Source organism: Larus michahellis, chromosome 13, assembly GCF_964199755.1.
Source record: "Larus michahellis chromosome 13, bLarMic1.1, whole genome shotgun sequence".
Lineage (NCBI taxonomy): Eukaryota > Metazoa > Chordata > Aves > Charadriiformes > Laridae > Larus > Larus michahellis.
Genome location: NC_133908.1, coordinates 15115180 through 15141782, shown reverse-complemented (window position 1 = coordinate 15141782; position 26603 = coordinate 15115180). Strand labels below are relative to the sequence as shown.

At 47.3% G+C, this 26603-nt stretch overlaps 1 protein-coding gene across 3 annotated transcripts in view; it reads left to right on the top strand.

Moving 5' to 3' along the window:
• TTC28 (tetratricopeptide repeat domain 28) overlaps positions 1 to 26119 on the top strand; it is a 173289-nt gene extending 147170 nt beyond the window's left edge. For 2 of the 3 annotated variants that reach the window (XM_074607073.1, XM_074607075.1), the window contains 10 exons: positions 5699 to 5843; positions 10157 to 10336; positions 11450 to 12170; positions 13901 to 14025; positions 15049 to 15280; positions 15712 to 15788; positions 17863 to 17886; positions 18717 to 18846; positions 19970 to 20077; positions 20580 to 26119. In XM_074607073.1, the coding sequence (XP_074463174.1) occupies positions 5699 to 5843; positions 10157 to 10336; positions 11450 to 12170; positions 13901 to 14025; positions 15049 to 15280; positions 15712 to 15788; positions 17863 to 17886; positions 18717 to 18846; positions 19970 to 20077; positions 20580 to 22204 (3367 nt within the window). In that variant the 3' untranslated portion in view covers positions 22205 to 26119. The remainder of the gene's footprint in view (positions 1 to 5698; positions 5844 to 10156; positions 10337 to 11449; positions 12171 to 13900; positions 14026 to 15048; positions 15281 to 15711; positions 15789 to 17862; positions 17887 to 18716; positions 18847 to 19969; positions 20078 to 20579) is intronic. The other variant, XM_074607074.1, reaches the window with a different exon arrangement.
• The last annotated feature ends 484 nt before the right edge of the window (positions 26120 to 26603 follow it).

Here is a 26603-nt window from a genome sequence, read left to right as displayed (position 1 = left end):
TGCTGAGCCCTGAATTCAGAGTAGATGTTGTGGTCCTGCCCAAGCCTTTCAATACCTCCTGTGCTTAACATCTGCTCCGGTCCCATAGGTGATCAACTGGAGACTGCAGAGTCTAGAAGGACACTGTAGCCAACATTAGCTGGCCTCTTGCTATACTGTGTGGTTCTTTATAATTAAGCTGTGTAGAGGGTGGCTCACAGCATGCAGCACTCCAAGCTTGGCACAACAAGGAGACGTCCTTGCAAGAGCCCTGAGGCTTCAGGAAGGAAGCAGCCGAAAATCTCCATGGAAGAGAGCTAATTAAGAAATAAAGTGGGAGCAAGCAGAATTTCTGCGCGCTGGCCTAGAGCTCTAATAAGGAACTGTGAGCTCTTAGACTTTGGTCAAGCAACAGAATTGAGTGGTTAGCAAGAGCACAAGCTGTGATCTTGCAGCTCCAGGCTCCATCTCACCTCCCCTGTGCAATGGCCTTTCTGCCAGTTAGTTCTGGAGTGAGTTCATGTCACCGTAGGTCAGTGCTGAGTGGACTGTGGCTGCTGTAGTGCTTCAGAGGGTGGTAAAAGTGTGGCTCACAAGCAGTGATTGAAGGTATGGCATCTGTTTGCTTTGGCTTCTGCCGCTGCAGGGGACAAAGAGGAGTAGGGCCTGCGTGGAGCTGAGAAAAAGAGCTTGTCTTCCCTACTGCCAAGGCAGGCCCTGCGTTCCTCATGTGGGGCCTGAATGCATGTTCACATCTTGTGCTTGAATGTTGGAGATCCTCGAGGGAGTTTGCATGGCTTGGGGCCAGTGCAAGTTCCCTCACGCACAGGAATTGCACATGCTGTTAAGGTCCCATGTTAGAAAATGAGGCCCTGGAGATGCTGGGACTCTGGAGCCATCCAGTCTCCATGTCTGGCAGCAAGCGGGTGACTGAAAGGAAGCCCTTGATTTGGGACGGGGGCCCTCTGGCTGCTGTCATCAGGTAACCTGGCTTTTAAGCAGAGAGAATAGTATAATTTTTTGGCAGTTCTGCTTAGAAGGCAAAAATGTGGGGGTTTGGCAGTTAACTTAAGGAACTTCTGAGGAGAAATGGACTTTGGAGGAGAAAGAAGCACTGAAGGGATGCTGCAGTGATCTCAGTACTGGGCAATAGCTGTCTAAGCTGTGGATGTCCCTGATATAGCCCCCAAGATAGTCCCAGTTGCTCTTACACAACTTCTGTTTTCTCCACTCCTTAGGGCTCTTAGACTTTTGTTGGGTTTCCAGATTAAAATCTGATTTCCTCCCTGCTAGTCGCCTTCTGCTCCAGCAAGGGACTTGATTGCTGCCTGTACCTGAGTATAGCTCCCCCACCTTTTCTTTGGCCTCTCCACCATCATGAGGATACAGTTCTCCTTCCATGTACCTGCAGAAAACATGAGAATCAGCCCTGACGCTGCTCAAAGGGTCAGATACGCTTCCTTGAGAGCAATTTTTGCAATGCAGCGTGGTGAGAATTTGTAAAAGGCAAATTGGGAGGTAAGGAGCAAAATAACTCGAGATGCATATTAACTTCTGCCAAGGCCATTGCTATCTCCCAGCTCCCCTTACAATTGCAAAGAGTTTGCTTTTTCCAGCAGTCAGCATGCTCAGGGTTCATGGCCAATCCTACAAGCATAGTTGGAGATTTCCAGAGCAAGCTCAGTGCCGCAGTAAGAGCAAAGTCTCTGTGAATCCAGCCAGAGGAATCTAGCAGAAGGTGGTTACAATTCACATGGAGCCTCAGCAGTAGTGAAACGTGGCCATCGCCAAGATACTGCTTCATCTTTTTTTGCTCAGGGTTTCATCCTGGTGACCATCATGTGATGACTGAGCATTTCTCCTGTTGGTGTGGGACCCTCCCTTTGTGTTGATTTTGGCCTTGTTGGCTGTGCTTATGTCATCGCACAGCGAGGACCAGCTGCTCCCTAATGGATGGGGAGCCAGGAGCAGAGCCTGAGGGCCGTGGGCCACCCCAGCAGGACCCCGTCCCACAGTACCCAGTGAAGTGAGCAGGGCAGATCTGGGGATGGCAGCCAGAGTCAGCCAAGAGTCCAGGTCATCAGGCAAGTGCCTGGTGATGAGGCAAGTCTGAAGTCAAGCCAGGTGTGCAAGTCAGGATCAGGTCTGGTGGTGGTAACTGGGGTGAGGCACAGCCCACCGATGGTTGTGCAGGTCCACTGGGAGAGGGCATCCACTCTGGAGCATAAGGATAGGGGTGTACCAGGGAAGCTCTCTGGCCCAGGACAAAGTGAGGTCTTTGGAAGGCAGATAGGAAAGCCATAGCTGGAGAGTCTCGTCTCTGTCTGGTTCTCTACCATAGGGGGTGCAGTGCTGTGGCTGCCCAAGCACAGACCACACAAGCAGAGAGTGCAGGGTGGTCTGTGGGTTTTGTGCAACCACTGGTGGGTTCTGGAGATAATTGCAGATCCTTGAAAGCATCCACAGGGAGCTCATATCTGAATGTTTTCTGGAGCTTCCCACAGCTTGGTTTTGTAAGCGTGTCAAGGCTCTGAATGTGGATTCGGGGCTGCATCGCTAGGAAGGGTCTTTTTCAGAAAGGCTTGGAGAATGACAGGCCTGATGGGCATCCATAGTCCTGAGGGCTGTCGGACCACTGCAGCAGTGAGTCTGACTCCCGGCTCTCCAGAATGGCTGTGCGTGGTCATGAGTAGTATCTGACTCATCCAGAGTCCTGACGAGGGCCAGGGCAAGAGCAGCGCTGTGCTGATTGCAGTATGAACCCCTCCTTCCTGCCCGGCCGCAGCCACGTTCATCCTCGGCAAGTAGAGCCAGGCCCTGTGAGGCTGGTGGTAGGGCAGATCCGTCAGCGCTCAAGCCTTGCGTGACAGGGGCTTTCTCCCCCTTTCTCTGAGGCTGTCATGGGATCGTGCTTTGTTCTTGCATCTCCAAGACAAAGGGCGGAAGCAGAGTTAATGCTGATACATGCAGGCAGTCCCGAGTCCCAGTTTGTGCTGTTTCCTCCGCTTGCTGCAGGTCAGGCTGCCTTACACAAAGGGTTATAAATAAGCAGCACTGCGGAGTCTGTGCAGAGACTTCCAAAGGAGAGATTTTACTGTTCCAGAAATCAGGGGACCCCTCTACATTGCAAAAGCAATGTAGAAATGATCAGTGCAGCATCCCAGAATCCGGCACGGCCGCTCTCTAGAAGGGGCTTTTGGCCAAAAGATTCAAAAGTCTCCCTCTTGCCACATTGAAATCACCTGGACTCAGAGGGCTGACAAGCCACCTGGAGAGCCGCGTGTTTGCACTGGTTTGGGAAGAAAGGGAAGAGAGGTGGCCAGGGCTCCAGGTCTGCTCTGCACGCTACAAAAGATCTCTGTCCGTCCTCCCACTATGGATTTTCTCTCCTCTTTGTGTACGCAAACACACAGGCAAGAGATGTGAAAGATTTATGATACTTCCTTGGCTTTGTTCTAATAAAAAGCAATCCGAGTGGTGAAGGAATAAATCTAGAGCTGCTTGGCTGGGAAACCAAGATGAAGGAGGCTCTGCTGATTAGAGTAATCAAGTCCCTATTCCCTGCAGTAAATTACTGTGTTAAAATCGCTTAATACAGAAGGTGAGGCTGGCGAGTGCCACCTGCTGGCAAATAGCTGCTTCCTGGGAAGGTCAGGGCTGTTGTGCTTGGACGAAAACTCTACCGGCTCACTGGTTTCTAGGTAAGCGGTGGGGTATCGCTGCCCCTCCAGAGTGGTATGTCAGCCAGGACATACTACAGGGATGTGCTCTGACCACAGGGTTCAGGGCACTAGAAATGCGTGACATTGGGAAAGCACAGTTTTTATTTCCTGATCTGATTTTAAAATCTGTGTTTCCATACATAAAGTATGGAAACAAACGAGCACTGCAAAGCGGCCTTGGCACAGTCAGCTGCTGCAGTGAAGCTTGGCAGAGGGATCCAGTGGACACCAGGCTTCTGTTTGCATCCTTAAATTATTCCTGCTGGCCCGTAGGATGTAAATCCCTTGTTAGTGGGGAGCATGGGTGGTAGCATCGTTTTTTCTTTAGAGAATAGGTTTTAGACATGATGTGAGCTGGGTCTGGAGACTGATGGCAGCAACTGAGCAGAGAAAGAGAGGGGAGAAAGAAATTTTCTGAGTCTGTGGTATGTGTCAGAAAAGGTCAGGGGTATGTCTCAGGCCTGGGGGGTGGCACTGGTAGGAGTGCACTCAAGTGCAGTGTTTTTGCTCTCCTTGTCTTTTCTTGCGTGTTGGCTTGATCTGGTAGTGTGAAGAGCCACTGTGCCTATATGTGCCGGAGACAGTGTGCCTACGTGTGTGTGTATATCTGCTGTAGGCATATATATGCATACATACAACTATATATGCCTATAGCAAATACGCAATCAACTATAAATATATCTTATTGATTAACCTATCTGTTGGATGCTGAGTTTTCTTTTGATTTCCCTGATGTGCAAATACTTTCTGGTTTTACTTCTTTTCTGTGTTGATAGCCAAGAATTGATCCAGGCAAGAGGTGAAAATAAGAAAAAGAGACAAGGCATTTCTTCTGAGTAAATAGTCTTTAAAAAAAGGACGTTGCAGACTAGTGTCATGACAAAGCATGTGAGTTTGGTCGTGAATCAGGAAACTATAGCTGCTTTCCTGTTGTGTAAATTGGCAAAGGCACATAGCAGTGGAAGGTGTCTGAGAGGCAAAACAGTGCTGTGCTTCACAGAGACCAGGGCTGGAGGGAGGCTTTCTCTGCGCAGCAGCATCAGAGCGTGATCCAGACTGGGATTTCATGGAACCCTCCATTGAATGCGTTTGGCACCTTGAGGACAACAGGGCATGTGTTGCCTCATGGGTGGCCTTTTATGCTTGAGATTGTTGTGTTCATTACTGGACAGCCCCCGCGGTGATTCTGGTTACACTTCAGACCTTGCACTACCATTGCTGTTCAATGTCTTATTTCCCTCCCCGCCTTTTCTTTAAGGCCCACCTGTTAAAACTTTCTGGAAATTTTTCCTTTTCACATAAAACGGTTGTTCGTGGCACCAAGCCAAGGATAACCTTTCTGGGGAGCACAGCTGCTGGAATAGCGAGACCAGAATGGGGCAACATCATTTCCTCAACAGGGCAATAACTTGTTGTAGCCATGCCATCTCAGTCTTCTCAGAGTGACGGTGTTTGGTGGCTGGTGATGCCAGGAGAGCACATGCAGAGCTCTGTCTGTGGGGATGTCAGAAATGGGCTCCAGGTCAGCTCTTGCATCTGACTTTATGGAGCCATTGAGAGGAGTGGCAGCAAGCGCAGGCATAATCTTCATGTCTTGTTGTTTGCCTGTTGTCGTATTTCCCTTTGGTACCATGCTAGATTAGTTGGTGCAGAACCCGAGTGGAAGTCTTCCTGTGGTTGTAGTCAATTGTTAATGGGTCTCATGTTTGCCTGCACACAACCACTATGCATAGGTATGCAATGAAAACGTGAACAGCACTTTAAGCACTCGAGTTTGTAGAGAAACTCTATAGCAAGGTAATATGTTCACCCTGCCATTAATGTTCATTGTGGTGTGAAGCAGAATGGGAGAATAAAGCCCTGCCATGAAGCATCTTACAGAACAGAGTCCTCTGGATGGACAGGGACTGGCTCATCATCAGTGTTATGAAGTCAGGGCAACCTGTAGTGGACCTCGGACTTCTGCAACTAACCTCCCACTTGCCTTTTGCCCACAGGAGCTGTCAGAGCATGACCAGTCTGTTCAGCAGTACCATGTCTCCTGTTAAGGACGGAACATCATCTCTTCCGAGGAGGCAGACATCCTTCACCAAACCCCCACTCCGCGCGCTCTACGACTTACTGATAGGACCTATGGAAGGAGTAAGCCTTTGGCGCGGACAAATGTGGAGATTGACTTACCAAAATCCCCTGTCAGTGTGGGAAAGCAAGAATAGGCAGCTTGGGGATTGTACCTGAAGCATGGTGGTTTTCACTTGGTCTTCCCAGATGGTGAGACTGGGTGTGTCGGGAGGTGGAAACAAGGGATGTTGCTGTTGATACCACTTCCAGTCAGCTGCTTTTGATGAACCTAAGCAGGAAGTGTAGCCTTAAGTCACTAATACTAATTGGCAAACTCAGCAGCCTCCCACTGCCGCACAGTGCCGCACTGGCAACCAGCTGCAGCTGGACAAGCTGTGCCTTGCTCTTTCTCCATCCCAGGGGTTGGTGCTTTTGCAAGGAGATGGACGTGCTCCTGGCATCAGCTCCTGGTGGGAGCTGCTGCTGGGGCTGGTCAGGGGCTGAGCGGCCCCCTTGGTTCACTGCTGGTGTCCCAGCGCTCGGCCCATGCAGGGCCCCACGGTGCGCCTGGGGATGCTGCACCGGGATGGATGTGCCAGCGCCGGGGCTGGAGGGTGCAGGCCCCCGCGGTTCCCATGCTGGTGGGTCACAGGGTGAGTGCAGGAGCAAAGGGAAGCTGCGTGGTACGGTGTCCTGCGGCAGCCCTGGCCAGCCCCTGTGGCTCCAGTCTTATGGAGCAATGGCGGGATAAATAAAAAAGTACTGTCTCTGTCGCACAGTATCTCTAGCTAGAAGAGGTTCACTTCATCAAAAATTAGTCTTTTCTCCAGCTGAACAAACAGATCAAAATGTCGTTATTCTGTCATGTGAGAGGGAAAACCAGGTCTACCTTGGGTTACTTTAAAGGCTGTTTGGACACTTTAATCTCGTCTGCTGAAGTCACCTCCATGGCGGAGGCATAACCTTTGTGATCCTGGACCTTTGTTAGCCCTGTCAGCCTGCCGTCCCGCGGACACACCGTGAATCTTGGAGAGCAGTGCCTTCTGCTCCAGAGGCAGCACGTGCATCCTCTTTGCAGGAGGAGGAGGTCAGCCCTGCTTACGGGTTTTCTCTGTCATTTTCTACAATGTTCTTGAGAAAGCTTCACCTGGGAGTTTAACACCTGCCTACAACTAGTGTAAATAGGTAAGACAAGCCCTGAGGAAATCCTCATGGGAAACCCCAGGAGCTTGATTCTCCTTCCCGGTGAGGGCACACTGTGGTTGGGCACTACTTGGCAGGTTTGAGTGTCTGATGCCCAGCGCTGGCTCCAGTAAGGTACTGTAGGTTTTGGCAGGACTTTCAGAGAGCACAGAATTAGCACATACAGGGTCCTTTTTAGCCACTTTCTGAGGAGGTGCAGTTCAGGTCTTGTGTGTAGCTTGGCAGTTGCATTATAACAGAAACTTCCAATTGTAGTGACACCAGCTGCAAGTGAGGGACCCATCCAAGCCTGTAGCTGTCAGCAGCCTAACTCCGCACAGCCATGCTTCCTGCGAGTGACGGACCGGCGGCTTTTCCACCTTCACAACAAATTGCCAGTGTCGCCAATATTGTAGCTGTGAAGTAGAGCACGCTTTCCTGTGCTTCACAGTTCATGCTTTTCTCCTTTTCCTCACTGAAAGAGATTCTTCGTTGTTAGAATTCACACTAAAATTAATTCTTGGAGACATATGAAGCGCAAACGATCCTCATGGTTTTATTTCTGTTTCTGTAATGCACATCCAGCCATCGTGAGGGGAAAACAATATTAAACTCTAGGGGTTTTACATACAAATTAAAAATTCTGCTAGGCACATGTCACTATGGCTCAGATGCTCTGATTGTGTTGCTAACAGCTAAGGTCCTGGAGCAGTAAAATGGAATATGTATTAAAAAAACAAATAAACAAACCCAAAAACATTTCTGGAAAGCAGCAACTGCCCTGGTGGGAAGCTGCTGCTTGTCAGCTCGGGCTCTGCAGAAGGAGGCACGGCTGAGCGGAGGCTGGTACGTTCAGCTGCAGAGCACGGTGCTGCGTCGCCCCAGGCAGTGGGTGCTGGGGAGGCTCCCCGGAGGCTGCCAGGGTTGTAAACAGCGGGTCAGGACGGAGTGGAGGCGGTTCGCAGGAAGGCTCCCGAGGCCGCTGCGTGTCAGCGACCGCCCAGCATCTCCGTCTGCCGTTGGTGGGGCAGGGTGAGCACCAGAGCTGTGAGGAGGACAAGAGAAACAGCAAGAGGTCAGCAAGTATTTTTAACTCCTTTTAAATGAAAATTGTCCTTCAGCAGTTTTGTTCCTACTTCAAATGGCAAGAAGCCTTTAAAAGCACCTCGCTGTCTCTCTCTAACTTTCTAGTGTTTGACGTTCTCCCTCACAGCTGACCTGGTTTTTGGTATTTCTGACTCGCTCCAGACTCCCTTTGGAGGAGACCACTGAACTGATTTTTCTCTTTCTTCAGTAACGTTCATTCATCTTTGCTGCTGCCTGAGAACTAAAGCTTGAGACGGGCTGCAAATTGCTGTTATTCTTTGATTGCTAGTGAGATGGGCTTGGTGTATCTCAAATTAATGGTCAGCTGTCAGTGCATCACAGCGCAGTCTGGAAGTCTGCTCCAGACAGACCCTGAGCCAGGTGGAGCGGTAGAATTGTGTGTTAGGACCAGAGTGCATTTGTCTGAGCTCAAAATATAAAACTTTTTACAAGTAGCGATGTTCATCCTCAAAATGCACAATATCCCTTTCTTTTCTATTGCACTCTCTGATTAGCCAGCATTCTGCACTTCAGAATTTTCTGAATTTTTCTTCTTACTTCTTGTTTCAAAAGTCTGTTTCCATTAGACATTTCCTAGTAGTAGTTCACAGTTGGCAGTGGAAGAAGGAAGATTCTTCTCTCCCCTCTTAAATGGGGACTCAACTGAAATAAGCGCGCTCTAAAGCCGGGCTGTCAAAGGGAGTAATGTTTGATAATTAACAGAAGAGAGGTAGAACGTGGATGTTATTTCTTCCCAGGAGAACGTATCTAGATAGATAGCACCTGAGAGGTTTTGGTGGTTGTTAGTTATTAAAGGTAAGCCTTGTGTTTGAAGTATGTATTTCCTTTGCTGCTGTTCTGTTGAAGCCCCAGAATTTGCATCAGGAAAAGGTAATGTTTGGAGGGACTGGAAGCTAGTTCGGAAATCCGCTTGGAACGGGGTCAAGCAGTTTTGTCTTCATTTGCTGAGCAGCCCGAGTAGCTGTTTTTTCTCCTGTCAAAACAAATGTTTGCTACATCTGGTGACAATTAAAATGGCTCAAAATGAAAATTCTCAAAAGAATTGAGAATCTAGAGACAAGGGTCTAGTCCTGTACACTAGATCCTTGTCTCCGTCCTGCAGTGAACACTGCAAAGTTAGCTTGCCTTTGGGAACGTCGAGCAGTCTAGACAGAAGTAGAACAACAGTAGTTGAACTGGTTATCTCCAAAACTGTCAAGTTGAGGACTTGCTCTCATCCAAGCTTGTGCTAAAAGTTTCATCTTCAAATCTTTATTTGCTTGGCCAAGCTATGGCTGCTACTGTAGCTTAAAGGTGGAGAACTGCTTAGAAATTCACTGCCGTTTTGCATGAGTGTCCTTTAGACATTATTTTTTTTAGGTGCTGCAAGTGTTTAAGTTGGAGCAGTTTTCAGTGCTTTGAAGTTACTTTTTCCTGGGGTGATAACTATTTTTACGATACACTAGATAAATAAGAATGAAATTCCCACAGTTATATGGGACCAGGAGCAGTTGCCACTTTTGGGGCCCAGCTGGGTGTTCCCTGTTTATTAATCTCTCTGCCTCACTTCTCCATCCATCGGATACTTGCTGCTTAGACCTATTTGTGACTCTGGGTTGATTACAACGTCAAGTGCCTCGAAGAGCAGGTCATAGACACAATCTGTCTGTAGGCTGTTTGCCCTTTTATAGGAAATTGCTATTTTGAAATTCAGTCTCAGGAAGAATATTCTCTTTCAAAGGATAAGGTGATAATAATGTTGATGAGACATGGGTGGCTGAGTTTAGCAAAGATTGTAACTGCACTGTGGTGATGCTGGGCTACACCGTGCTTGGCTGAGGCTGGCTGTGACGGCCAGGGTCTGTGCGGTGTGTCAGTGCGCTCAAGGCTCGTTCGTCTCAAATGGGTTGTTTGTGCACAGGTGAGCTACAGTCCAGCTGTGTAGATCTGTTCAATGACAGCGTGCGTTCGCCTGTCACTGCATCCGTCTTCGCTCAGAGCACAATTCTGATGTGGATATTCCAGACCTGACGTGGGGTCAGACTAGAGCCTGATGCTTGGAAAGCGCAGGCTGGGGCACTGATGGAGTGCAAGGGCCGAACTGATTCTCTCTCTTTTCCTTTCAGGGTTTGATGCATTCCAGTGGGCCTGTTGGCCGCCACCGCCAGCTGATACTGGTTCTGGAGGGAGAACTGTACCTCATTCCTTTTGCTCTCCTGAAGGGCAGTTCCTCCAACGAGTACCTCTATGAGCGCTTCAGCCTCATCGCGGTGCCATCCATCCAGTCGCTGAATCCCAGCTCCAAGGTCAGACATCGCCTTATACAACCTGACTCTTATAAAACCTCTGCTGCCAGGTGCAGGTTCCTATACGTACTAAAATGGCAGCAGCTCTGTCCTATTATGCCAGACACAAAAATAGAAAGCACAAAGGTACCACCTTCCTGAGGCAATCACAGTTCTGATGAGCACGTTGAGCACCACAGCTGTGAAGTAGATTCTGATGATGTTCCTGCAGCACAAAATCACAGCCCCAGGCATGCCAAGAAGGACAAGGGGAACGGATCGTTTGAATATCCTCATTTTAAGGGGACTGTCCTGGGATGTGGAACTACATGGCAGACCGCAGAAATGCAGGTGTTTGTGATCAATGCTTGAGCTTCCTTGGCAAGCTGACTGTCCGGTCACGTTCCTGGTATATTTACCTTACATTTTAGTTTTCTGTGTGGAGAAGGCCACTAATGCCTCGTGACACTGAAACTATAAGGTAAAGCAAATATCACAGGCAAATCCTGCAGAAGTATCTTCATGCTGATGTTTGGCATCAGCACGGCTAAGGCCCAGGTCTCCAGGGAGAATGCCCTGAGTCCCAGCTGCCCTTGCTGAGCGGTGCTCTGCTGCCTGCCTTGGCTTGCACTGTGTTAAACGCAGTCACTTGAACAGCAAAAGGCTCTGAACCTTGTCAGCATTCCTGGTGTGGGGACTGGGCTTTTCTGTGCAGTATCAGGCCCCAGTAACCAGTTACATGCAGCACCATGTCGCTGGCAGCGGTGACACTGATCCTTGAAATACAGGCACGAGAAACCACTTAGCGAGTGATTACAAGTGGTCTTCCCAGAAGGTGGGATCTTCTTCGTGCTTTTAGCTCTTCTACAGCCCTCAAAGGGGCCTGGGCTAAGTCTGTTGTTTTCTGTTCTTGTCTATCTGTTCATCCAAGACATGGGGCTAGAAGTCCTGACTGGACTCAAGGGGAAATGTTCCTTGGAATAGTTAAATGGAAGAAACTAAAGAAACACAATGATGTTTTTGTAATTATGACAACCAGACTTGTGTTTAGAGCCAGAGAGAGGATATTTTATTACTAGCACCATAACAAACAGATCTTTGAACCGCATTTTCTCTTTCTCTTTCTGTTTGTAGTCCCATGCGAGGAAGAATACTCCTGCTTACTCCAGTTCTACCTCAATGGCAGCTGTCGTAGGAAATCCCAAGCTCCCTTCAGCAGTTATGGACAGGTGGCTATGGGGACCTATGCCCTCTGCAGAAGAGGAAGCATATATGGTGTCTGAGTTACTTGGCTGCCAGCCCTTAGTTGGCAGTGCAGCAACAAAAGAGAGGGTCATGAGTGCCCTCACTCAGGCAGAATGTGTCCATTTTGCAACCCATGTCTCCTGGAAACTGGCTGCTTTGGTCCTGACGCCCAACACTGACAGCAATCCAGCCAGCAGCAAGAGTTCTTTTGGGAACCCCTACACAATCCCAGAATCCCTTCGGATGCAGGATGATGCCAGTGATGTGGAGAGCATCTCAGACTGCCCTCCTCTTCAGGAGTTTCTGCTTACAGCAGCTGATGTCCTGGATCTGCGGCTTCCTGTCAAATTAGTGGTTCTTGGCTCTTACCAAGAATCCAACAGCAAAGTCACTGCTGATGGAGTCATTGGCTTGACAAGAGCATTCCTGGCCGCTGGGGCTCAGTGTGTCCTGGTGTCACTTTGGCCTGTTCCTGTGGCTGCTTCCAAAATGTTTGTGCACGCCTTCTATTCCTCCCTCTTAAATGGGATGAAAGCCAGTGCAGCCCTTGGAGAAGCGATGAAAACTGTACAGAGCAGCAAGCAGTTCTCCCATCCGTCCAACTGGGCAGGTAGGAAGAACCTGCTTTTCGACAAACAAGGCAGGGTTTCTAGGAAGCGCTGTTATGCCAAGTTGTTTGGGTTAAGCAAGGAGCAGTGCTAGCAGGTAGTTGGGAGTAGCATGTGCCCTGTGCTCTCCCAGAAGTCAGCCCCCGTGTTTCAGAGCCAGATTCAGATGAGAGCAGTTACATGTCAGTGTCATGGAAAACATGGGTATTTCACTGTGTACAGTAAGCGGGTTATGAATTTGGTAGAATTTAAGGCAGTTGTGAGGTGAAGTCTGTGATATCACAATGGTTTCATGACTGGTAAGAAATCGAATTACTCAGTTCCTGCGTTTGAAATCTATAGGATCAAGTCTCCTGTGGACTTGAGGTGCAGTTAGCTGGAGCAAACGTACAGAACCTTCTCACTGAGAATTTAGTGAAACTCTAATAAGGAGGCAAGAGTAGTACTTCTGGAAGTTGCAGCAGCAACCAGTGGCTATGGTTTCTGTGACATAACCCTTGTGGGGCTGACTCCTTTGGTCCTTTTAGGAGAAAGGTTTCCCTTGCTTCAACTGGCAATTTCTCAGCAGCGTAAGCTCTGGGGTGGAGTGCTGGTGCTTGTTCCCTCTCAATTAGATAAATGAGTTGAGATTCAGAAAGACAAAGTCTTGGAGTTAACAATGTTGTTACAGGGATATATACAAATAACCTGCATTTTTTTTCCTGGCACAAGTCCTGGTTTTTGAAAGCTGCACGCATTCCCCAGATGGATATTTTTGCACAGGCAGCAGTGCCATGTTTCTTCTATCAGGAAGCTGTTGTGAGTATGGCTCTGATGTAACCTGTAGCCGGAGGAGGAGGAAACTCGCTAGAGCTTGTATTTTAGAGAACTTGGAGTTAGTCTGACAGAGTGATTTCAGGCTTGTTGAGTCCAGCGTTAGGACATGATTCAGACAATACCAGATGGGAGCTGAGTTTAGGTTACAGTTCACAGTTCAGTTTCTGTTTTATTTTCCTTCCAAGATTTTTCTGTCTCAAAGGAAAGAGCATTGAGAGAAAAAAAAAAAGCGACCGCTTCCTAGGCAAAACAGAATGAGCGTCGACATGGGTGCTTGGCATCAAGGAGAGGCTTCCAGCTGCTGAGGCTGTCTTAGTACTGCCCCTTCTGGGGTAGTTAAGCAAGTTCCTTACACACAATCCCTGGCTTTCACCTTGGGCACTTAATGGTGAGTCTCAGATAGAGCGCCAGAGTGAGGACGGACAGCCGCGTACCTCGCTGCAGTGGGTGAGAAGGGGAAGGCAGAGCTCCTTCTGTTGCCATTTGGAGAACCTAGCATTTAGATGTGCATAAGCCAAGAGAGGTTTCTGACCGAGACAGGGAAAGCTCTCGGTTTTCCGAGTTCTGTTTCTGCAAGCACTGCTTAGCATCTATTGATTTCCACTGCGGTAAAGGGGAGACATGGAGTGTGCTAGGACAACTTTAGCTGCAATACAGTGTTTTTCCGCTTGCTTGAACAGGAAAACACTATTGATTTAATAGAGGACGACAGTAAGAAGCATCTAGAAGCTTTCTGGAAGTTCAGTCTATGGGACTCGACAGGGAGTGGGTAGCTGCTCTGGGAAAAGAATATCACTCTGCAGGGCACAGTAAGCCATCATTCCATTAGTCCTGGAGGGCAGAGGATATCTGCTTCTGTTTTGAACATTTTCTGTAACAAAGGGAGGTTGAGCGTCTCTTATTCTGCATCCTCTAGGTTTCATGCTTATTGGGAGTGATATGAAGCTGAATAGCCCTTCTTCACTGGTAGGCCAGGCCCTGACTGAGATCCTGCAGCACCCTGAAAGGGCACGAGATGCCCTGCGTGTCCTGCTACATCTGGTAAGAGAAAGGAAAGACTACCACACCACAGGGGGGGTACTGCAGACCATGTAGTGGTGAGACAATGTTACCTGTGGGTATGCATCTGTAAATGATGAACGGGAAGAGAAACACCCTGATGTGAATATAAACCTTCAACCCTTCTCCCTTACCGTAAGGTAGTCTCTTGCGAAAAGACTGGGACACCTGATAAAGTGTCAGGAGCAAAAAGAGGTAAAGTGAGCGAAGTCTTGCATTGTGTTGTGACAAAATCCTCCCCAGACCCATCTGGTTTCCATTAGCTGTTGAATTGGGTCTCTGCTTTATTGGGGTTAATTGTTTGTACAAGAAAATAGCTATGAACATTGCAGTCACGGAGATGCAGAGCGTGGTGACTGCTGCCTCTCTGCATACTTGGAAGATAAGAGGCTCTTTTGTCCCCATATGTGCCAGCAGCCTGTTGTGGGGAGCAGCAGGGCTGAAGCCAAACTGCCAGATGGCTAGAATAATCTCTCATGACTTTTAATACTTTTCTTTCCAATGTGTCTTCTGTCGTCCCACAGGAATGTGGAATATCCATAGGATGATGAAAATGTGTGAATATTCCTAGTCATCCCAGTTGCTGGGTTTTGTGGACACACATCTCTCTTTACTGTTTACTGTATAGCTGCAGACTCTTGCCTGGTAATGAGCAGTGTACGCAAGAGACTGGAACCTGAACGTGAGTCACCTTTTGGGGAGAAATGTAGCTGCCAGGCTTATAGGAAACAATCACAATCAAACTGGTACTTAGTGTCCTGTGGCATTACTTTCTCCGGATCCCAGAGAATGTTGACACTCATCACAGTGATTTTACAGCTGTGAGCGCTGAGTTACTGGACCCCCTGTTTTCAAGGGCACTAACATCCTTCTGTGTAAGACAAGCCAGGTTCAACATCGGGTTTGCTGTCTCTCAACCTGCCGTTCCTGACTCTTCGCTGTGTAAAAAGAGGCGATTAGTAAAAATCTCTTCTAAAATAAACTAATGCTCTATTTTCCCCAAAGGTGGAGAAATCATTGCAGCGAATCCAGAATGGGCAGCACAACTCCATGTATACCTCCCAACAAAGCGTGGAGAATAAAGTCGGTGGCATTCCAGGCTGGCAGGCGCTGCTCACTGCGGTAGGCTTTCGACTGGACCCTCCAGCCAGCGGCCTCCCGGCAGCAGTGTTCTTCCCAACTGCGGACCCCGGCGACCGGCTGCAGCAGTGCAGCACCACCATACAGTCCCTCCTGGGTAAGAAGCAGGCCGGCTATCGGCTCTGTCCTCATCCATCTGCCTTGCCCTGCCTTTCTTTGATGCAAGCCTGTGAAATGGTGATGTTTTACACCAATGAAATAAAAGTATTTAACAGGACAGAGGTTCTACGAGTAAACGTTTACCCAAGATTTTGTCATAGATGGGAATCATTTACTACTGAGTCCAGTAGCCGAGAAGCGTGATGTGACTATTCCATTCTCCCAGCTCTCAGACAGAAAATACATAATCAGATGCAAAGTGGGAAAACCTGTTGTTTTCTGGAAATTGCTGCTGCTTCCAGAACTGTTCAGTGATGTAGGGGAGAGGTTTTAGGAACTAGCCGAGTTTATGTTCTTTTCGGGTTGTTGCATTTCTAGCGGTCAAGAAACAGATACTGAACAATCCCTGTTTCTGCTGATGTTTTTCAGGTTTGCCTAACCCTGCACTTCAGGCACTTTGTAAACTTATCACAGCTTCAGAAACAGGAGAACAGCTTATCAACAGGGTGAGTGGGGAGGTTTCCCTCCAGTACCAGTTTCCAAATGGTTCTTCCCAGGCCAGCCCTGGTTTATCAACCCAGAGCTTGCTGGGATACTTCAGGGTTGAAATGCTAAACTTCCGTGTTTGTGTGAATGAAAGTCTGTGTCCAGAAGAGAAAAATGCAGATATGTTACTGGGCTGCATGGCCTTGGGTCTCCCGTTCAGTGACAGAAATGAAAACATGGATACCTACTGCAGTGAGGGGGAAGCAAAATATGGGAAATTAGCGTCAGAACCAGTAATTGCTATTTGGCCATCCTGTCTAGGGCTGGTCTTTGTCCACTGTAGTTACCAAAGTCCCAACGTATAGCTGACTTTGGACAATGCTAGGTCTGTCAGAAAACTTACTGAGCCTGTGCTTCTCTGGTGGGCGTGCTCGTAGCTCTGCTGAAAGGATTCACGGTCTTCTAAGAGAAAGACAGTGCCACCTGTGGCTATGGGACTTCCCCCGTTTTCCCCCAGTCTCCTTCACATTCCCCCCTCTCCCCAGCCTTTCTAGCATGCCTGGCATAACCTAACCTGTCTCTGTGCCACCAGCCTGGCTGGCTTTCCATTACACGTTTCTTGCTGTCCTGGTTGCTCCTCTGATGAGGTTTACTGTGATCATTTGCCTGCTTTAGTAAATGAACACACTGCACATAGTGAATGGGCGTATAACTCTCTTTTCACCTTTCCCCGTGCAAAAGTTTTAGGGAATTACTGTGGTGGGTAACTGGGATTATCTCCGTGCAGCTTCAGAAGGTTTCCCTTCATTCTGTCATGTTGAGTCTCTGCACAAAATGCAAAACAACAGCCCCAGCTTTGCCCTTGCCCGCTAAGAAGCCTGCTTTGTCAATCCATTAGACTGAATATCCTTCAAGGAAAGTGTTTCTTGTTATGATCTACAGTAGCACATGAGGTATTTCTACCGGCTTGTCCTTTGTGGCATTTTGCTTTCTTGCCTTGGCTCTTTTGTCACTGCCTGAGACTTCTGTGGTTGAATAGCAGGGTTATTTTTTCCTCATTGCCACCAGAGGGAGGCCCAGAGTAGGAGGGATGTGATGAGCAGAAGACAACATTCCGATAGATCGGAATGTGTTACAGTGTCCATGGGATTACTTCACGATTGTCTTCTTGCCTCAGATAATTAAATCACCCAAGGAAAAACATGCAGATGGCTGTACACAACTAACAAAAGATGCACTCACCATTTCCTCGGCTGCCCCATGCAATAAATCTTGGCAGGGGTGTTGCATTGTTTTTGCAAATGTTCTTCTGTAGCCCAAACCCCAGGCAGAATTTCCTTTTGCACAAGAGTCTACCCAGTTACACGTTGGGGTTTTTCAACTTAGCTCTCCCTTCCTCTGCGGTTACTTGCTTTTATCCCCCTCCTTCCTCTCAGCAGTTCAGTTGGTGAGCAGCGCAGGCTCTGCCTGTCCCAAAGGAGAGAAGACTTTGTTCAAAATTGGAGCGTAATGACTGACAGTTCAGTCAGCGGGTGTTGCTTACTGTCTTTCCCATGTGGGTGATAGGTGTCATAAGGGAGCAAGCACTCTTGGCATTGGTGAAGCAGCAAGGCAGGGAGCCTGCTCTTTTGCTCTGGATAGAAAACACTTATTTTTAGTGCAAAACAGAAGGCAGGAACCACAAAAAAGAGAACTTCAGTGCTACGGCACGACAAGGAAAAGTTAGGGGTTGCTGAGCGCATTAAGTGCCAATAATGTATCCCAGAGAAAACAAGAGAAGGGCTTGTTTTATGTTCAGCCTTCTGCCAGAATGTGGGTTGGCCTGAGTATCTGCCTGCTAAGCGTCTGAGTTGAGTGTAATGAGCTGGGCACTCCCAGATTCCAGCTGCCTGTTCCCACGCTGTTGGACTCCTCGAGCCATTTCCATTGCTCCCGTCTTTCTCTGGACAGAGCATCTTGCAGTCAGGATGCTGCTTTGCATGTGGATGTGTCACCGCAGGGTTCCCTGTCACAGGCATTTTGTAACACAGAATAACCTGTGTCCTTTCTTTCTTTTCTCCTCTCTTTTCCCTTCTTGTAATCTGCTGCCCGAAGGCTGTTAAAAATATGGTGGGAATGGTGAGTATTAACACGCACTGGGGAACGACACTGCTGTGCAGGCTAAAATGCCTTGGTCAGTGCAGACCCATTGCCCTGCGCTGCAGAGTAGTGTCTTCAAGCCGCTTTCAGGCCTGGAATTTGCTCCATAGTGCTACTGTGGAAAAAAGACGGTGTGAGCTTTTGTGGGTTGCGAGAGATGGGTGGTCCTGAGGTTAGCTGGTCCCTGAATAACGACTTTCCATCCTTCCTGCTGTGGCTGTGTTTTGGAATTACATGGGATCCTGGCACCTTAATTTGTGTCAGATCTTCATAAACACTTTTTTTCGCTACTTTGCTACTCCTGTCCCTTGGGCACAGTTGGGAAACTTCTTTCCTGGACCCCATGGAATTATTAGGAAAGTCTTCCATGGTTTCATATGACTTGTTCTGCCCAGTTAAATGCTGAGAATGAGTTTCTTGGGATTTGCGTGAGGAGTATGGCTCAGTCATGGAATGGGCTTTAGTATATTTCTGTGAGCAGCCCCAGAGTAGCTCTTGCCTTTTCTTTCACTTCACAGATTTTCCTGCTGTGCTTCCTTCTTGCTCAGTTTCCACTGGCCACACTCCCCAACCCTCACCCCTGTTCTGCCCCTGCCTTTGCCTCTGTTCAAGTTTGTCCATCGTTGCTGTCCCTGAACTGTCCCTGTGCCCAGACCTTTTCATCTCACTGTTCTGTTCAGGAGCAGCAGCTGGGTATATGGGTGTAGGGGGAAAGGGATGTTTGTAATGCATTTCCTCAGCTGTGACTGTCAGAAAAGCAGTGATGGGATTTGTAAGGAGTGGCTAATTGTTTGTGGTGTTATCTTCAGCTGCATCAGGTCCTGGTTCAACTTCAGGCAGGCGAGAAGGAGCAAGATTTCTCTTCTGCACCAATCCAGGTTTCCATCAGTGTCCAGCTCTGGAGGCTGCCTGGCTGTCATGAGTTTCTGGCAGCTCTAGGTAGGAAAACACTTATTTCCACTGTCTTTCTAAAAGTATTGCGAGTGTCTCATATGGTGTCTTGAAGTAGCAGTGAGACTCCCAGCCTTAGCTTTGTTTGTCTGGGTGCTTTAGATCTGTCTGTCTGTCTGTGCGTCTCTGGATGTGATCCCTGACTGCTCAGTACGTCTTTGCCAGTTCACATCACAGAGGTTTTTCGCTCACCAGTTGGCCAGTGGTAAGGTGTATTTTTTTCTGTCATGCACCAAAACATAACCTGAGTGAGCAAAACATGGGTTTTGGGGTTGACAGCAGCTTCATGCCATCAGGTTGGTTTAACCCCAGTTTTTATTTCAGGATCCTGTTCCCCTCTTGTTCATAATACTTTTGTGTTTGCTTCTGGCCTTCTACCTGTAAAGTGAACCAGTCATTCCTTTGGCAGGGAAAGCTGTGTGCTGGGCAAGGGCAGGACGTACCAGGGTGATAGTATGTACCAGGGTCTACGTTCTGCAGAAAAGAGAGCTGAAAACTAAATATCAAACCAGATTTTATTCCAGCTTGGACTTTGCTTAGAGTTAGTAAAAGGATGTTGAAGGGAAGAGGCAATGCTGCAAAAAGAAACATCCAAGAAGACAGCTTAAGGAGCTCATAAAAGCCAGGTGTCGTTTCTCAAACACAGTCATGCCTCCTGCAGCCCAGCCTTCATTTGCCAAATTCCAAGGTCTGTGCTCTTCTTCAGGCCCATTTCTGTGAGAAAACTTGGGATTAATGATGAATGGTAGGGGTATGTGGGACACTGTCCCCTGAGGTGTGCTTAGTGTATCATTCCCAGACAATTCCAAATAATTCACAACTAAAGAAGTACTGACTAGTGCATTTTGTCTGTCAGTTTGGACAGGAGTGGTTTGTTCATGTGTATGTGCTCACAGTCCAGCACTATAAAGCTCCCAACACCCAGAGGAGGCGTGCTAAATAGTAATAAAAACAAACCAACAAACTGTACGTTGTAGGTGAGGAGTCATCGTTCCGGGATACTGCAGGATTTCATATCTCTTTGTTCTATTTGTGTTATAAATGAGATCACACTTGTTTAAGACATTGGATCTTTCTGAGGTGTGACTTTCTGCTCCATATTCCACTACAGGTTTTGACCTTTGCGAAGTTGGCCAGGAGGAGGTGATTCTGAAAACTGGGAAACAAGCTAATAGGAGGACCATGCACTTTGCTCTGCAGTCCTTGCTGGCACTTTTTGGTAAAGCTGCTTACAGTAGTTTTTGCTCCTATATCATCTGATGGTTTGATTAGAATGGCTTCTATTAAAATGTCACACTCTTGCAGAGATCATACATACCTCATCACACACATGTCATACAGACCATACATCATACAACAGGTGCAGCAAATGTTATTTTTATACGGGAAACAAACACTTAAGACTTGGCTGAGGCCAAAGCTGGGAGTAGAGTCCAGCAGCTGGAGGGTGTGTAACTCACTCTTGGTTTTGAGATATAAAATAATAATGAATTGACAAGTTTCATCTAGGATAACCGGACTGAGGTTCCTGCCTGTGCATTTCCTGGGCTGTGCACATTTTTTTACTCACCTAAGTAGCAGTCAGGTATTTCAAAGTAGCACAGAGTCTGAGTGCATGTTTTGTAGCATTTCCTCTTAATTGTGGTAGAACGTTATCTGGTTTTGATTGATTTTACTGTGTATCCAGGGGCCTGTTTCTACATATTCTTTTTCTTTTTTAGATTCTACAGAGCTGCCTAAGCGTCTTAGCCTGGACAGTTCCTCATCGCTAGAGTCACTGGCTTCTGCTCAGTCTATTTCCAACCCTGTACCCCAGTATCAAAACCCTCCATTCTCTCCTACTTGTCCAGACAGCATTGCATCAGATGCCATTTCGGTGTATAGCCTGAGCTCCATTGCTTCTTCCATGAGTTTTGTTTCCAAGCCAGAGAACATGCCAGATGGCGTGGTACACAGGGGACGCCAGGACTATGAGAGGCCCAAGAACGTCTACCCGCACAGGTCTGCAGTACAGAGCCAGTTGTCACCACAAACCAGCACTGTAGCCAGCAAAGATGAGGAAGAGTATGAAGGTTTTTCTATCATCAGCAACGAGCCTTTGGCCAGTTACCAAGAAAACATAAAACCAACATTTTCCCCTGATCACAAACAGCCCAAAAGTGGTCAGGCTGGAGGCATTAAAGAGTCTGTCAACTCCAAAGGGAGCATAAGCACCCCAAATTCTCCTGTTAAAATGACTCTTATTCCCAGTCCAAATTCACCTTTCCAAAAAGTTGGGAAACTTGCAAGTTCTGATACTGGGGAATCTGACCAGTCTAGCACTGAGACTGACAGCACTGTCAAATCCCAGGAGGACAGTAATCCAAAGCTTGATCCGCAAGAGCTGGCCCAAAAAATTCTGGAGGAAACTCAGAGTCACCTCATTGCTGTTGAACGTCTTCAGAGAAGCAGCAGCCAAATAAGCAAGAGCAACAATTCAGACGATGGGGCTTCCACCCCGGCAGGTGTGTCTGCATTCAGATCTTCAGAGACCAGTGCGTTCAGTCGGCCCGTTAGCTCTAGCCAGAAGAATCAGTCTTCACCTCTTGCAATTAAACCAAAGCCTCCAACAAGGAGTTCATCCCTTCAGAAAGTGAGTTCCGGCTATAATAGCCCTACGACATCGGAGATGTCAAACAAAGATGGCCCAGGCCACTACAGCGGGCAGCCGTCTCCAAGCTGTGATTCACATGGGTCCTTAACGGAGCAGCCTCACTTTAAGCTCAAGTACCCCAGCTCTCCCTACAGTGCTCATATTTCTAAATCACCCAGAAATATCTCTCCAAGCTCAGGGCATCAGTCTCCTGGTGGCAGCACTCCATCTCCCGCGCTTTCTTATTCCTCCGCTGGTTCTGCTCGCTCAAGTCCAGCTGATGCCCCAGACATAGACAAATTAAAAATGGCTGCCATCGATGAAAAAGTGCAAGCAATTCACAACTTAAAGATGTTCTGGCAAAGCACGCCCCATCACTCCACTGGCCCGATAAAGATTCTCCGAGGAGCTCCTGGAACAATGACTTCTAAGAAAGATGTCCTCAGCTTGCTCAATTTATCTCCACGGCACAGCAAAGAAGAAAGTGCAGATAAGCTGGAACTAAAGGACCTGTCTATTGAGCAACACCTTGCTTCTCCACAAAAGAACCCTCCGAACGGACACAGGCGCCCTGAAACTACAAATGCAGTGACATCTGCTCATTCTCCACCTTCCACTAGCACTCCAGGAGCCACACGCTCCTTGAGGCTGCCATCTGGAAACGGTTATAAATTTTTGTCACCAGGAAGATTTTTTCCTTCCTCCAAATGTTGAAATGTCTTGAGTACCAGCCGATGACTTACGGTCTTGTTAAAGTATTTGCTTCTGCCCACTTGCCTTTATCAATACAGAACCATTATCTAAGAAGCCGTGGTCATACCCACAGTTGGCAATGCACAGGAGTGTGACAGATCGGCCCTGGCTGTCACTGCGTAGGAACACGGGCCTTACACAGATGGGTTTTAGTTTCCCTTATCAGGACCTTGGCCAGACTCGCTTGATAAAAGGTTCTATGTAGCGTTCGGTATTTGCAGCAACAGGTCCAATGAATCTAGTTGTCTGTTCATAAAACACTAGCTTTTGAGTCACGTACTTGTATTTCTTAACCTAACAGGAGGTTTTACAGCTGGCTTTTTATACAGAAATTATACATATCAGGGATTGGAGAGGGAAGCGAGAGGAGGCAGAACTTTCATGTATACCACAAAGAAAGTATGCACGAGTTTCTGCTTGGAGACGTACAAGCCTTTTATTTGATTTCTTTCAAAGGCTGACAGAGAGGACAAGATAACATACCTCTAGATATTTCTGCCAAGTTAGCCAAACACAAGAAATTGCTGGCAATAAACTCCATAGCAGCATGATACTGCAGTTCTCTTGCATCATTTAGAGGCTGGTGAAACAAAGACAAGAGGACAGAGGTGCCCTAAAACCTGCATCTCAGGTAACTCTTTTCTGGAGGGAAAACTTCCAGGTGATATTTTGCTGGTTCGTCTGCTCAAAAAGAATGTTTGGGGCATAACACGGAAGGTGAACCTCAGCGTGAGGTAGAGAGCGTGTGTCAGAGAGACAGGTTCTGGTTTTATTGGGTGCTCTGATCTTTCTGGCACACAGCGTTATGATGGTGAAATTTTCATCTTGTCAAGCATTTGGGCAGCACGGATGTTTTCTGTCTGCCAAGGGCGCACAGAAAAGGGTTACAGACACTGAAGCTCAGAACATTATTGTACAGTTCCACAGTAGGCAGGACTGGGACATCACGTATGCGGTTTGGAAATCACCTGAGCAATCCCGCTAATTGGTTCCACATAGCTCATGATGGGCGGGTCTGCAGACCTTTCCCCTGCTGTGGAAGCGAGTTTCTTTTGGAGCGAGTAGACCAGTGTAAGCGGATGTCAGTGCAGTCAGAGCACGTATGCGAGGCAGCAAGCGGAGCGGCCGTACGCAGAAATGTGTGCCCTCTGATCTGTGGAGAACCAAGAGCACCCCAGGGGTGACGTGTAACGCAAGCTTTCCTAGGCTAGGTGGTGGTTAGGTGTTATGGATCAAGTTGGAGATACTTCCTTTAAGCGGCTGTTGAATGCAGTGATGTAATCAGAATCCAAAATGATAATTGACGTGCACTGAAAACTGTGGGCGTGTGGTAGCATTAACTCAGCCACAGCGCACACTTGGATCCGAGCAAAGTATTGCCCAGGCCGTGTGCTATGAAGTCGGAGCACTGGATCGCCAAGGCTTTTGGTTTCTATTCTGCACTCCCAAAATTCACTGGGTGACTGAAGGCTAATCACTTCACCTCTCCGTGCCTCGTCTTCCCTTTCTATCTACATGGGGATAGTAATACTTACCTACCTACCTCACAGAGGTGTTGTGAGGCTTAATTAATTAGGCCCTGAGTTTTAGCTGGATCTTAAGTCAACTTCCAGTCTTGCAACTGACTACCTGAATGGTGAGTGCAGTCAGCTCTGTAAACGTATTAGGGGCACGTTGCTGATGCAGATAATTGTTGCACTTAATGGTGTCTAGATGCTCTTCTCGAAATATGGATCTGATCATTTGTGATTTTCTTAGGGATCTTGGAGGAAAAGCATGAGAGCAGGACAGAGGATTCAGTTCTGATACCGGAATATAAAATTACTTGGGCTCAGCGTACTCGTGGTGCATATATCAAATGCTTGTTTTGAGCATATTCTAGAATCCACTGGGTTCTGGAGAATGTTTTCTTTTTTGCCATTGCAAGAAATCAACACAAACACTAAAGGCAAAGAATATAGGGCTGTGTTGTTACAGTCAGCTAACAAGAGATGGACGATCACAAGTTTCAGTGCAGAAAGACAAAAAGAGTAGTTACTCTCTACTCGTATTATGCAATGTAGCAAAACAGTTGAGTAAATCTGTTCAACTCATATGATGCAAGTTACTTGTCTGTACATTACATCTTTCTGTGATGGTTTGGTGCTAGATATCATCTTCTCATCATTTGGCAGGAAAAATTAGAATAGTGGGCCAAAATGAGTCAGTACAGCGTCTGCCCGTCATCTAGACGGTGAGATTGCTGATCATGCAGCTTGCTGTGGTCACAAGCCTGCTGAGAGACTTCATGTGACCTAATCTGTTTCTAACCAGCATAACTGTTTTAAAACGACATCCCAGGAACAGCCAGGATGGAAGTGGGCAGCTTTTTGTTTATAGCAACAGCAAATACTCCCTGTAGTGCTGCATAACATGCCAGAAATAAGCCTCTTTACTTGTAGTTTACTTCCATAACTAAAGGCTCTTTTTAATCTGTAGAAATATTCTCTATTGCCATTTTGGTGCAACCCATTTTCATGCTGCCAGTGGGTTTTGTACTGGCTTGAAGTTTTCAGAAAGAGCTGAATCGGGGCGGGGGGTGGTGGTGATTCTTCAGTTGGTTTTTTTTGAGGGAGGGGGGAGCATTAGAAACGGGGAAGGGTTCAGATGTAGAGGAAGTTCAGTATTTGGGAAATTGGTGTTGTATAAAGGAAGGTGTCACTAGAAGAAGTCCTTTGGGAAATGTGTTTCCCTCGACTTGACACAGGGCACTTCCATTGGCTTAACGAGAGCCATGAAGATGCATGCTTGCTCATGGCTGGGAGACACTTCACACACCTTGTGCCTCACTCCTCCACCCCCTGAATGAGAAACAACCCCTTTGTGAGGAGAGAAAAAAAAAAAAAAAAAAAGAGTTTTATCAGGTTTGCCCAATATGTGGAGAAATTCAGGAAATGAAAATAACATGTTCTCCGTTTGATATTAGAATTCCTTCTGTGGAGTTTAAATGCATTTGTCGTTGTTGTATTTGTGCATGGTACAAGTGACAACACTGCTTGATACAGTGAGCAATAAGAATTAGGTATTATCCACTTTCACATTAAACCTGCCACATGCAACCATTCCCCAAGGCCATAGAATGTATTTTAGTTTGGTTTTGCCCTGTATGTTTTACTGTGTGAGGTTACAGATTTTTTATTGACTGTCTTTAGCTCCAACTAAATGGGAACAGTAAACAATCTCTCTCATCAAAATCCAGTTTAATTTGATTTTGTTGGCTAGCCTGTACTCTGGCCTGGTACTGATTTTCCTTCTTTTTAATCATACCTTACTTAAACAAGGAAAAAGCATTGAAGGGATGCTACACTCACGTATATCACTCTAGGCCATGTTTCCTTTCATTAGGTCAAACTCGTTCTGTGAACATCTCTCTCAAGTTGCAGAACAGATCCAGGCGCACAGAAATAGCCCTGAATCTGTTAAGAAACACTGGTAGTTTCAGGCTGGGTGGTAATAATGGGTTTGAGCAGTTTCGGGTTCATTGCATTGCCGTGCTGTCCAGAAAGGCTGCAAGTGTGTGTTGGAAAACTTGGCCCCTCAGTTGCAGAACTCCTTCAAAAGAGCGTTGAAGATGGTAACTCGGAGAGGACTGTCAGCAAAGACTCTTCCAAGCAGCAGCCCTTTAGCACTTGCTCTCCTTGTATGCAGTGTTAGCCATGTTTGGCCTATATGGACTTTCTTTGTAAATTAAAACTCTGTTTCCAGACAGCATTAAACTTTTTATATTATGAAATTTACCATGTAAAAAGATTTTCATATTTTTATTGAAATTGCTAAGGCATTTGGCCTTCTTTCTTTGTGATTTCAGTGTCTATTAAAGCATGAGTTCTCTCAGTACTTTAGTCTCTTGGTCTAGGGTGGTGTTGGGAAAGGATTTGCTAGCACAAGGCGCTGGTCCAGCCACCCGCCTGCTTGCTGGTCTGCTCCTCTCGCCTGCTCCTGCGAAGCAAAGAAGCCAAGTGTAAATCTGCATTCTGTGCCGAAGTACGACTTACGTACGGCAGCCATCCTCAGCTTCCCCTGTGGAAGTGAGGGCTCATTGAGAACTTCCTCCTCTTTTTGTGGCAAAATGTAGTGTTCCTGTTACAAATGATGATTGGAACTTGCTTTTCCTCTTCCTAGCAGGTGGTGGGAGCGTCTATATTTGTTCGCTGTCTGTCTTCTTGTCAGCAGCAAAAGGACACGTAGGGTTGGAAGGAGCTTCAAGGATCTCCCAGTCCCATCCCTCCGCTGTGGAAGAACCAAGTGCTGAAGGTATGATACGTTTTCCCCCATACTGATGCCAGTTGCCATTTGCTGATTTAAATCCTCCCTCTGCCCC